The sequence below is a fragment of the Papaver somniferum genome, chromosome 7, assembly GCF_003573695.1.
Source record: "Papaver somniferum cultivar HN1 chromosome 7, ASM357369v1, whole genome shotgun sequence".
Classification (NCBI taxonomy): domain Eukaryota; kingdom Viridiplantae; phylum Streptophyta; class Magnoliopsida; order Ranunculales; family Papaveraceae; genus Papaver; species Papaver somniferum.
Window position 1 is genome coordinate 259,887,663 of NC_039364.1, and position 13,591 is coordinate 259,901,253.

General features: G+C 38.5%; 1 protein-coding gene across 1 annotated transcript; it reads right to left on the reverse strand.

The window, feature by feature from the left end:
* Nucleotides 1-7,154: 7,154 nt before the first annotated feature.
* LOC113300242 (pentatricopeptide repeat-containing protein At3g29230-like) lies at nt 7,155-9,194 on the reverse strand. The gene has a single exon (XM_026549450.1). It carries the CDS (start codon nt 9,096-9,098, stop codon nt 7,293-7,295), a length of 1,806 nt encoding a protein of 601 aa, XP_026405235.1. The 5' UTR covers nt 9,099-9,194; the 3' UTR covers nt 7,155-7,292.
* Between the last annotated feature and the right edge of the window lie 4,397 nt (nt 9,195-13,591).

A 13,591-nucleotide genomic window follows, 5' to 3' on the forward strand; every position in this document is an offset into this window, starting at 1 on the left:
CAAGTACCTACATAGATAAAAACCGAAAAGAACTTGGGAGTTTACACTGCATCCGTGGTTACTTCATCTTCTCCTACATATGAGCTTTGGGCATGTGAGGTCTCCCGGGGTTGATCACACATTTTTCTGAAGAGCAGGTGCAGTCCTTTTGAACTGTAGAGCTTAGGCGTTTGCATAAGCTCTTCAGTCGAGCTAGGGAACTTTCAAAAGTCACCGACTTTCAGAATTCATCGTCTTCTGAGCCATCATCTTGGTACGTTGGACCATGGTCGTTGTTACATTCGTCATCATCTTCGGATCGAAAGTACTTTATACGTTGGGTAGCTGCGGGTTCACAGGTGTACTCGCCACCCGCGTTACTAAATATGATTTGTGTAACTCTTTTGATGAAGTTAGCATTAGCTTCTATATCGTGGCAACATGTTCTTCTCAGCTTGTTCAGGGTGGCAACGTCTTGGCAAGCTGAGCAAAGTATCAAAGGATACTTGGAGTCTGTGTAGCATCGTTCCTTGACCTTTAGTCTGAACTATGGTCCGAGCAAGTCCATCTGTATAAGAGGTAACTGGAAGTAGGGGGACACTTTCCCGTAAGAAGAAATAAGGGATATCGGTCCTTGGAGAAGTACTTTTTAGTACTTATTAGGTCCTTGGTACGCCTTCATGAAGAGTTGTTCTGATGGTTTGAGTTGCTACCACAAACTAAGCTTTGGCGTTTCGTCAAAATCTGTGCTACGAGCTGAAGGCTGGAGCTTTATCTTGCTAAGGTTCTCCCACAAAATTCTCAAATCATGTAAACTACGACAGTCTGATGAAGTATATATAGTACTACAAAGTATATATATACTGTCATGAATGTCGTACTTTGCGTATGAATGGAAGTATAAGAATCATTCTTATAAAGAATGAAGCATCAGCTCTCATATCATACTAAGCATTGATGCTTAATGTAAGGCAAGTCCATCGTACTGATACAAAGCTTTCGTCATTAGCTTCGTAATTTTGAAGGTTTTTTCATCAGCTTCGTATTTTGAAGCTTCGTCCTTATCTTCGTGTTTTGAAGCTTCGTTAATTATGAGGACGCATTTTGAAGCTTCGTGTTTTGAAGCTTCGTCCTTAGCTTCGTGTTTTGAAGCTTCGTCCTTAAATTCGTGTTTTGAAGCTTCGTCCTTAGCTTCGTGTTTTGAAACTTAGCTTCGTCCTTAGAAGCTTAGCTTCGTCCTTAGCTTCGTGTTTTGAAGCTTCGTTAATTATGATGACGCGTTTTGAAGCTTCGTGTTCCTTAGCTTCGTGTTTTGAAGCTTCGTCCTTTAGGGTGCTGTTGGTGTTGATTTACTCGCAGACAGATGCTCCCTTCGTCTAGGTGAGTATCTATGGCCGCCGGAAGAGATGTGTCTGGTTATTCAGAACTTTTTGTAATCTGCACGTCCTTCTGAACTTTGTGAAGATTGTGTCATTATTGAGCAGCTGGCTCTACAGCAACCTTGCATTATCGGAATGGAGGATTGGAGCCATTGGATTTGATCCATCATCGTCATTATCGGATTCGAACTACACGAGGCGGACTGTGCTTCGGGTTGTTTTTGTGGGCGTGGTGCTTTCCTGGTCATCAGTTCATCTTCATGAACTGACTTCCTCCGTAGCTTTACTGTATATACACAACATTGCTTATTTTCATCCTTTGTGAAGACTGTGTCCGCATTTGATTATTCTTACATCTCAGCAACAACACTAGGCAGCGGCTTCAGGTCGTTTTTATCTTGAATTGCAACATGTAGCTTGGTGTCTTGTTGCTCTGGAAGGTACTCAATCCAGCCGTATCATCTACTTGCCTAAGAATGGAGAAAAAATAAGTTGATTTTGAGTTAGAATTGTGACTTCTCTTGAGTGGTTCTTCACTATCATAGCTTGGTGATCTTCAGCTTTGCGTCGATGAACTTTGGATATTGTAACAAGACTCTAGCTCTTCGTTTTCACAGATCATTGTCGTCGGACCATGGATCTTCGTTTGGTGTTGCACCGGTTTTGATCGTTAGTAACAAAATTTCACACCACCATCATTGGATTTGTTCTTCGGATTTTGTATCATCGTTCCCAGAATTTTCATAGCGGCTGTACTGCAATATTGGGTCGGACAGAAGCTAGCTGGGAAATCAGAGCTGAGCTAAGCTGCATGCGCTTTGTAATCGCCATATGAATACTTCAAATGACTCCACACACTGAACTTTAGATTCTAGGACATCTTGTGCATTCCAATATAGGGTTTGAACAGCATGGCATGACAGTAACTTTCGAAGATTACTTGAACTGCAACTTCTTTTAGTCGTACTCCACCGTTCTTTTAGCTTGGCGATCTATCTTGCTTGGAAGCTACAGCACCGGATTAGGGGATCGTAGCTATTGTCCGAGTAAGGGACCGAAGCTGCGTCATCGGGGTTATCAACGTCATCAGATTTGTTCTATAGATACTTTTGTCTTTGAACTTGCTTGCACCATCGGGTGGACTTTGGTTGGCAACTAATCCTCTTTGTGTCAGGACCCTGCACTTGGATCGCCAGCGGGATGTTGGTTGATGTGAGCAGCTTGTATGTCAGGTGACTTGTACGTCTTCATTGTACTACCTTTTGGATGTAATGATACTCCTCCTCAGAGATTATGTACCTACATAAAATCAGAATTGAAACAAAGGGTCTTTTTGCTTGGCTTGATCTTCCCAGGACTTTGCTTCATCGGCACCATCCCTTGCCTCTTTGTCTTCGGTATTTGCATCATCGTCATCAGCATCGTCGGTTTGCTCACACCTTTGTCATTAGTGACGTCATCCAGCTTTGGTCCATCATCTTCGTATTTTGGCTCTTCATTTTCGGCCTTGGATCATCGTGGCGAGGCTTTGTCTCTTCGTCATTGGAATTGAGACATCACTGCAAGACTCGCATCTTCGGCATCAGTCTTTGTTTCATCATTATAGTTTGCGCCAACATCGCCGTCGGACTTTAGCTGTGCTAGGCTCGGGTTACGTAGAGGGACTTATATGTGCACGGACCAAGCTTTGGATTTCTTCATCATCCACAACCGACTTTGGACCATCGCTGCAAGACCTTGTACCACCTTCATCGTCTGACTTTGTATCCAGTGGATGATCGGGATTGCATATTCAGACCAAGCCTGCGTTGTCAGACTAGGACTACATCTACGGACCAAAACTGGGATTCGTTTTCGCAAGACTCTGAACCATCGTCATCGTTGGCCTCCAACTTTGGTTCATCTGCGCATAACCTTGTCTCATCGGCTGACTTTGATTTGTCTGCATGAGGATTTATATCATCGGTCTTCTTGCATTTTTTGTCATCCTGGTTGGCCTTGGCTTCTTCATCTAGCTTTGCAGTCTCGTCTTGTTTGTAGAAGCATCATCGGCGGTTAGCATGTACGAAGCATCTATATCATCGGCGCCGCAGGCTTCGGATAATTGCAAGTTGCTCGTACGTCGAGTCATACTTGGTTCATATTACAACATTTCTGCACGTCGGCTTTTACAGCTCCAAATTTGCAGCAGCAGTGACGATGTCTTGGCTTCATGGTGGCTTAGCTATATCTTTCCACAGCGACGGGTATCTGTTGTGAGTCACAAACCTGCATAGAGAATGAACACGGAAACTTGGACTGACTGAATCCATTAAAGTAAATGTATCACGATATCACTTGTATACTTCGTTTTATTTGCATGTCAACTGCATATTTTGGTGACTTTGTATTTCAGGTAGCCTGTGTATTCAACTTATACAAGTTATTGGACTTCGGGTTCACTTGGATCATCGGCATCACTTTGTTCGTCGGAAAGGAGCTATTATCGGCTTCCTAAGCATTTGTTGATCGTCCTACTTGAGCATCATATTTCGGATCGAAGCTTTATCATCGGATTTTGGATTGTAGCTCTATCTTCATAGATCCTTCGTTGTGATGTTGGTCCTGCTAATTTTAAATTTAAGTGCTGCACTGCAGTGGAGGGACTATCTTCCGTTTTTTTTTTTTTTCTCATCGTCGGATTAAGCTTCGTCGCACTTTGCACCACCATCGTCATCGCCCTTTGCACCACCATCGTCCTTGAGCCAAGGTATGCTGCCGTTATATAGCGGTTGCATTACGACTTTGGATTGGTCCGAAGCTATCTTCGGAATTAAGCTTTGAGTACTTCGTGTCAGCCGGCTCATTAGCACCAGATCTTTATCATAGTTTGGCTTTACGCCCTTGGCATCCGACCTTGAATCCAAACTTTATTTTCTTAACTTTCCTCCTGTGATGCTGGTCCTTTTGAAAAAGGACAGGACAAAGACATAAAGTAGAGCAGGTAAAGACATAAAAAAGATAAAGTCATAAAGTAGATAAGATAAGGTAGTTTGACCAATAATCTGACATCTCCCGACAAGTTTTGAAAAAGGAAATAATAAAGAGTTTTTAATCAAAATTTCTAGTAATATGTGATTTGAAAATCACTTTTTCTTTTTGAAAATTATTTGGATTTAAACACTACTAAGTTGAAATGAATTTCTTTTTTTTTTTTTTTTAAAAAAAAAAATCGATATTTATCCTTTAATTTTTAGATCTAAACGAAGGATAACCAGAAGGAATAAAAAAGAATGATTTATGGAAACATTTTTATAAACAGGTCACAAATATTTTCATTATTCAAAAGGACACAGACGTAAAAAATCAATTCCCAAATAATGATTCGTTGAATCATTATCACAAATAGTTGACAATCACGGATCATGGCTCAAACGGCGAAAACAAAGCTTTTAGGTAGCTAGAATGTTGTGTTACTAAAAGTTAAATCAAAAGAAGAGATGGTACGATAATACCACTTTATAGTAGCAAAATTTAATAACTAGAAATATTAAGAGTAAAAGCAAAGAGAGATCAGATAGTGGAAAAGCTTAGAAGTTGACACATGGGTGTTGTCAGGTGGTATTTTTTAGTTGAATGATACTCAACTAAACTTTCTATGTGGAACACCAGATCAGAACAAATCTCCATTGAAGGAAACAAGAAAGTGAAAAACTAATTCCAGAGAATAAAAAGCTAATAGATATAGAATAGGTAGAATAAATTCTTTACCCATTCCCTGTTTCTAACGCCAAATTGTTACTACCATTTTTCTAGTAGCAACAACCAAACGAACAAGATCATTGGATTTTGTTTTAAACCATAAAACAGCAAGTAGAAGATGAATTTAAACAAATAAATAACAATAGTTTCACACAACAATAATTTACGTGGTTCGACATCGGAGTGTCTACATCCACGGGAGGGTAAAAGAGTTTTATTATGATTTTTATCTGTTACAAGGGTGATGAACCCCATTAATGATGATGAAGTTCAGTGAAAGTTTCAATAACGAAGGTATAACGAAGATGTAACGAAGGTATAACAAAGGTTCCGAAGGTAAAGCGAAGGTAAAACGAAGGTATAACGAGGGTTCCGAAGGTAAAGCGAAGGTAAAACGAAGGTTCCGAAGGTAAAACGAAGATAGAAGATAGAACGAAGGTAGTAATACTACCCAGCTATTATTCCTCTCTTCAAAGGTATTGGGTTTCTTACTCCTCCCTCTTTCTTCCACCCTCCAAAAATCCTCCCCCTCTTCCTTATCTTCCCCTATTTATAAGAAAAAGGGATGTTAGTTATTTACAAAAATGACATCCGCTTAGATTCTAAGCTAACTTAGAACTGATTCGGTGTGCGCCGTTGTATGCTTATATCCAGCTGCGACTTCTAATCACCGTCCACGTGTACGATGCATGATTTGGTACCTACACTTAGATGTACCAAAAATAAAAAACCCTAAATATCCTTTTTTATTCTCAGTCTTTAGTCTTTTTTCCCATTGAATATTCAAGGTTCAGAGAACAGTCGGAGCTTAAAGCTTGGAACATGACCTCTCAAGATTCTCAACAGTAGCTATTGAAAGGTGCACTTTTTCTTGGAACATGATACCTTCTCTATCTACTGTGCTGACGAGTTTCGAACTCAAATCATTAATACTAATCTTTATCTGTTTATTTGTTATAGCCATGGTAAACCGTGTCACAGAAAATCCATAATCCAGCCACACATTGGGTTACCGAACGGGCGTATCGTTATTCACTTGCGATATCTGCACCGAAACTCTTCCTCGTAGTAAGAAATTTAAGACCGGGGATTGCTCATACATACATAACTTTTGTACTGATTGTATAACAAAGTACATAGAGGTGAATGTTTATGACGACAGTGCATCAACAATTAAGTGTCCCAATATCGACTGTTCCATCAATCTCGACTTGCTTTCATGTCGCTCTATCCTGCCTCCAAAATTGTTCGTCAGATGGTGCGACTTGCTCTGCCAATCAGAAATTCTAGCAAAGTTTGTTGATAAACAAGCTTACTGCCCGAACTGCTTTGAGTTGGTTTTGGATGAGTGTGGTGGCGTAACTAGAGAAACAAGGTGTCCAGGTTGCAAGAGGTTATTTTGTTTCCATTGCATGGTTCCATGGCAGAATTCTCATTATTGCACCAGAAGTCCAGACGAAGTGATTATAAGAGACAAAAAAGACCTTTTGTTCAAAGAAACTGTTGCACGTAAAGGGTGGGCTAGATGTCCAACCTGCAAGTGTTACGTGCAGCGTAGCACAGGTTGTTATGTAATTCGTTGCAGGTCCTGCATTCTCCCTTCAATTCTTCATCGTAATGTAAGTTTTTATTTCTTTGAATAATTTATCAGTATTATACTATTATTCCATTGCAGATGCAGCACAAAATTTTGCTATGAGTGTGGAAGCAAAGCTTATTTACACTATTGCTCTTGCCGGAGGCGAAGGGAGATGACGCCTGAAGAACTTCTCATCTTGAAAATTTTTATTCCGCTTATGCTTATTGCAGTGGCGATGGTGCTATTTTTTGAATGTACATCATCCAAATTGTAATTGCAGGGAAGTAAAGATCTACACTGTTTTACATGGTTTATTACACTGTCAGATAGACAGTCTGACGGGGTTAATCCCCCGACAATCCATATTGCAGGTTTTTTTTCTTCTTCTAGTCTTTCCAATTAGAATTTCCAAGTTCAAGCCTCCTGATTCCATAACTTACTTGAGAGAGTGAAAAACGCAGTTTTCACCTGGGAAATTGGAGAACAAGTATATACATTGCAACAATGCTGTTTTGTACAATCAAATTTTCATTTATACGCTGTAATGGTTTCTCACTCATTTATATCAATGGATCTGTCAAAAAAAACATCAACATACGAAACTCTTTTGAGCTCTAACAATGCGCTCTGGGGACGTACCCAACTTGCTCGAGATGCTGCTTTAATCTGTCTACCATGTGGTATATCCTCGAGGATTCAGGATGAGCTGTATCTGAAACTCTGAATTCATGCACTTCATCATCTATCTCAATTGAACTTGCACCAGGTTGCTTATAAACATCTCTCATTTTCGATCTCACCTTAGCCACGCCATCCCAGTCACCTGCTGCAGCATATATGTTAGAAAATATCGCTAAACTTCCTGCATCTTTCGGTTCCAATTGTACCAACCGATCAACCACTTCCTCTGCTAACTCTACATTGCTGTGCATCCGGCAAGCACCCAAAAGGGTACCCCAGATTATCGCATTTGGCTCCATAGGCATAGTTTTGATTAGCTCAAATGCTTCTTTCAAATGCCCGCCTCGCCCAAGAAGATCAACCATACACCCGTAATGCTCAACTTGAAGAGCACTTCCATAATCTCTTTTCAATAAACTGAAGTAGTGGCGACCTTCATCCACAAGACCAGCATGGCTACAAGAAGACAATACACTAACAAATGTGACTCCATCAGGTTCAATCCCTTCTCGAGTCATCCTAGAGAAGAAACTGAGCGCTTTTTCGCAATTCCCATGCATTGCCAACCCTTGAAGCAGCGTATTCCAAGTTACTACATTTCTCTCTGTCATCTCCTCGAAAACTGAGGATGCATCAGACAAATCCCCACATTTTGCATACATATCAATCAAAGCATTACAAACTTGAATACTATGTCGGAATTTACTCCTCTTGATCTTCAAATGAATTTTCTTACCTAAACTAAACAACCCAGATTCAGCACAAGCAGCTAAAATACTAATCAAAGTAGCATCATCAGGCCGCAACCCAGCTCTCTCCATACGATCATACAAACTAAAAGCCTCTTTCGCGCATCCTTTCTCTGCATACCCAGATATAATTATAGTCCACGGAACCAAATTCTTGACAGGCATTTTCTCAAACAAGAATTTCGCCATATCCATATCACCAATCTTACAGTACCCCCAAACCATCGTCGACCACGAAACAATATTCCTGTCAGGCATAGTTTGAAACAACTGAAAAGCCGAATTCATATCTCCTGCTTTCACAAACCCATCCAGCATTGAATTCCAACTAACCATATCTCTATATGGCATTTTATCAAACAGTTTATGAGCATCCTCTAACTTCCCCATTTTTATAAACCCAGTAATCATAGAATTCCAGGACACAGTATCTCTCTCAGGCATTGAATCAAACACTTTCATAGCAGAAACAATCCCAAGCTTCCCACACTTGGAATAAGTATCAATCAAAGAGTTTGGCACAAAAATATCAGAATAAAAACCAAATTTCTCAATATGGGTATGAATCATTTGAACTTGACGAAGAAGAAGATGACTAGGACCCCCAGAACAACAAGCTTTCAACAGAATTGGGTATGTATAATTATCAGGAAACAACACATTCTCTTGCAAATCAAAGAAAGTAGAGAAAGCTGCTGAATACTGAGAGTTATGAGCAAAAGCTCTCATAAGTGTGTTATAGAGATGAACATTTGGTTCTTGGATTTGATTGAAAATCTTAACTGCTAATGGCATTTGATGACAAATTGAAAAGGCTGAGATAAGTTTAGGTGCTACAAATGGGTCTTGATGAAGATTTGCTTTCATGATTTGTGCTTGCATTTCTTTTAAATGCTTAAGGTTTGAACATTTCTGAAGATCCATTAATGTCTGCTCGAATAATCTTCTTGATGACACCCATGTGGGAGCTCTACAACTTGTTGTACACATTTATTTCACTGTTTCATTGAAATCTTCTCAAAATATGAATTGAGATTAAAGAGGAGGATGATAATCTTTGCATTTTACTGTTATGAGAGTATTTGAAACTGGAGAGACTGAAGAAGATGATAAGGTTACTTTTATATATGTAGAACCAATATTGTGGCTATAGGTTCCAGTTCTTAAACAAACCGGAGTGAGCCGGCTCGGAATCTACTAGTCTAGGTAGCTAGACGGTGAAAAAAAGAAAAAAGTTACTATCTCGGTACAACCACTGAGCGTTTTTTTTTCATAAAAGAGGATAATTTCTCGAACTTACATAGTTAACATACGTCTTCTGATGAAGTCGTTTGTGTTCATGACTTGTACATTCCAATTTTGGATGTCTAAATAGTTCATAATGGCTAAGAGACTTTCACCTTTCCAACTATTTTGGATAGTGAATCTATTACAAAAAAACTGACAAGTTTGATGTCCAAATGATATTGAATCTACTTGTTAATACAAAAATCATAGCTTTAAAATTTATATCAAAGTTTGACTTGTTTCTAAAATCCGAGTTTTGTTTGAATCTTCTTTTTCTAGCTTCAGCATACATTCCTATCAGCAACTTGAGAGTGGGTTGCAAATCACTTTGAAAAATGATATGGTAACCACTCATTTCAACTGCCAATGAAAAGCCGCCTCCGCCCCTATTATTTCTAACTGTTCTCTAGTGGTACAATTTCTCCAACTACCCCTAGCTTCGATAGTTCTTCCTGCAAAATCAATCAGTGTTAGTCCAACTCCTGAACTAGTCATAAATTCATGCATGGATAAAGCTATGTTTATCGCCATTGCCATGTATCCTAAATTTCCCTGGGGTTGGCAGCTAGTAACAATCAATGAGTCATCGTTTAGCGGATTGTAATACAAGGTTTGCATGACATCGTATTCTTTTCTACTAACACACATATAACTATTAATGAATTTAACTATCTTCCTTGTTGTTACAATACTATTTTGAATTTCTTTTTTGAATACACGATTGCATCTTGCTTTCCAAACATGCCATGTTACAATACTACAAAAAACATTTCATTCAATTACATTGTTTTCTCTATCTAGTTGAGTAAACCAACCATTTAAATAATCATGAAAAGTGTTAGCATTTTGCATTACATTGTCAATATCAAAATTAAGATGCATCCATACATGTTTTGTGAAGTTGCATTTCATGAATAAATGAGTAAGAGATTCATCCTCTACATTACAAAGTTTACAATAAACATCTATTTCTGGTATTATAGCAACAACTCTCACACTATTTGAAAGTATAGAGTGTGTTGCCTTCCAGATAAAGGTTTTGATTGAATGAGTTATTTCATTTCCCAAATATTGTTCCACTGAATGTTAGATTCTCCTGTACAATTAATGTTGTTATATAAAGACTTAACAGTAAAGATACATGTGTTGCTTAGCGTCCAGTGAGGAATGTCTGGTAAACCATTGTTAGGAATTTGTATCTTGCTTATCTTGTCTACAGTAATTCTGTCGAAGCAACCTGCTAGTTTTGTCATATCCCAAGTTCTATTTGTTGTAATCAAATGGCATACTTTAGTGATACCTACATTTCATGTCCTAGCACTGTTAGCGGTTGGTTTAACATCTAGGATCCAGTAGTCGTCCCATATATCTATATTTTCTCCATTTCCCAACTCCCAGAAACAATGTTTATTTAAGTAAGCTACTCGTAACAATATACCTTTCCACATCCAACTATCACTTTGGTTTGGAACAGTGTTTATATGAAGAATATCACACAAAGGATAGTACTTAGCTTTAAGACTTTTAGCCATTAAAGAATCAGAATTTTCATGCAGTCTCCATCATATCTTAGCCAGCATAGCTATATTAAAAAATTTCATGTTTGGGAAGCCTAAACCTCCTTCCTCCAAAAATTTGCACATATTATCCCAACCTATAAGACAAATACCTTTTTTACCTTTATCATTCAATCCATTTTCATCTCTACCCCACCAATAGTTTCTTTGCAACTTAGTTATGTCATTACAAATCTTAACAGGTATTCTAAAACAATTCATTTGGTAAACACAAATAGAAGAAGAAACATTTCTTATCATTACACCTCTACCAGCAGGATTTAGAAGTGTACCTTCCCATCCTATCAATCTGTTTTTCATTTTTTCCACTAGGGGTTCAAAACATTTTATTTTTGAAGTGTAAGTAAATAAAGGTGATCCTAGGTATTTATCATTTATAGGTATCTCATTTACTCCTAGTATCTGCTTCACACTATTCCTGAGAGTAGGATCAGCTTTAGAGCTAAAGAAGACCCCTGATTTAGCCAGATTGATTAACTGACCAGAGGCCTCCCCAAAATCCTTGAACAGTTTAACAAGATTATTACTTGACAGATTATCAGCTTCACAGAATATAATACAATCATCAGCAAACATTAAGTGACTAATTGAAGGAGCATTGTTGGTTATTTTTAGTCCTTTTATTGAGCCTTGGTCTTCAACATGTATAAGGGTTCTAGAAAGTGCCTCAATGCAAAACAGAAAAAGGTGTGGAGATATAAGATCTCCTTGTATTAATCCCCTAGTTGGTTTAAAAAAATGTGTTCGGGATCCATTTATAAGAATAGCTAGAGTAGTAGTATAAATACATTGATACACTAGATTACGCCATTTTTCATTATATCCCTTTCTCTGCATGATTCGGATTAGGAAATCCCATTCCACTCTGTCGAAAGCTTTCGACATGTCTGAAAAAGCGGGGGTCTAACAACACCACCCAATATTTCGATTAGTAATCTATATGGACTAACTCCAAAATACTTTGCTAGAGAATCAACTAGACAGTCAAACTCAATCTAGATAAAAAAGTATCTCAATGAGTAATTATCTCAATCTCTCGATTTGATCTTTACTAAAGCAAATAGAAATCTGCGAGTCTTTATCAAAGAAAGATAACTTGGAGGGTACCAAAGGCCAATGTCCAAGGATCAATCAACTACAATCAACAACCAAAGGTTGGATTAGAGAAGTTGATGATCTTAACGCACAACCTGTATTATTTCACTTATACAAAATATAATGCGGAAAAGAAATAACACAGACACCAGAAATTTTGTTAACGAGGAAACCGCAAATGCAGGAAAACCCAGGGACCTAGTCCAGATTGAATACACATTGTATTAAGCCGCTACAAACACTAGACTACTGCAAACTAACTTCGGACTGGAATATAGTTGAACCCCAATCAGTCTCCCACCGATCCAAGGTACAATTGTACTCCGACGCCTCTGATCCCAGCAGGATACTGCGCACTTGATTCCCTTAGCTGATCTCACCCACAACCAAGAGTTGTTTTAATCCAAAATCACAGACTTGATAATAAACAGATTTGTCTCGCACAAAAAAGTCTATAAAAGGATAAATTTGTCTCCCACAGATAAACCCTAGGTTTTGTTCCGTCTTAAGATATAAAATCAAGGTGAACAGGAACCAATTGATAATCCGGTCTTATATTCCCGAAGAACATCCTAGATGAATCAATCACCTCTCTACAATCCTTCCTGACTACACAAGCGGATTGTCGAGGAATCACAAACAGTGAGACGAAGATGTTTGTGACTTCTGTATCTTGCCTATCGGAGAACTCTCACGATCTCAAGTCAATCAATCGATTGTACTCGTACGATAGAAGATGCAAGATCAGATCACACAACTACGATAAAGTAGTATCGGTTTGGATTCACAATCCCAATGAAGTCTTTAAGTCGTTAACCTGATTTTAGAGAAGAAAATCAAAGGTTAATGGAGAACGACTCTAGCGGGCGCACTAGTAGCACACAGACGTCTGGGGATTAGTTTTGCACAATGCTATATGTCTCCTTTATATAGCCTTCAAATCAAGGTTTTTCCTTAGGTACAAAGCAATCCTTATTCACCGTTAGATGAAAACCTGATTTAGATTCAAGCTAATATTTCTAAATCGTTAGATCGAAAACTTAGCTTGTCACACACACTTGAGTAGACGTTTACTGGGTTTGAGAAAACCATGTCCAAACGTGTGTGTGTATGTTGGTTCAACATATTAACCCAAAAGGTTAACCATATGAGCATTTCATATTAACCTTGTTCTTCTTCACCATAACTAGTTCAATTGACTCAAATGAACTAGTTAAAGAGTTGTTCAATTGCTATGAGATCTTATGTAACTACACAAGACACAATTGAAATAAAGATGATTCGATTCGATTGAATCGTCTCATGAATATTATAGCCACGGTTTGCATAAAGCATTCCTTAGTAATTTAATGTTTCATGTTCAGAGCACATCTTTAGATCATAACCTCTTAAGTTCACAAACAAGTTCGCGGACTTAAGTTAATCGGTTGAGTTTTCCAAACTCAGCACAAATTCTCGGAATGAGAACTTCCGCCAGTTCGCGGACTGGGTTTGAGGACTAAGCACACAAACGAGTTTCGGAAA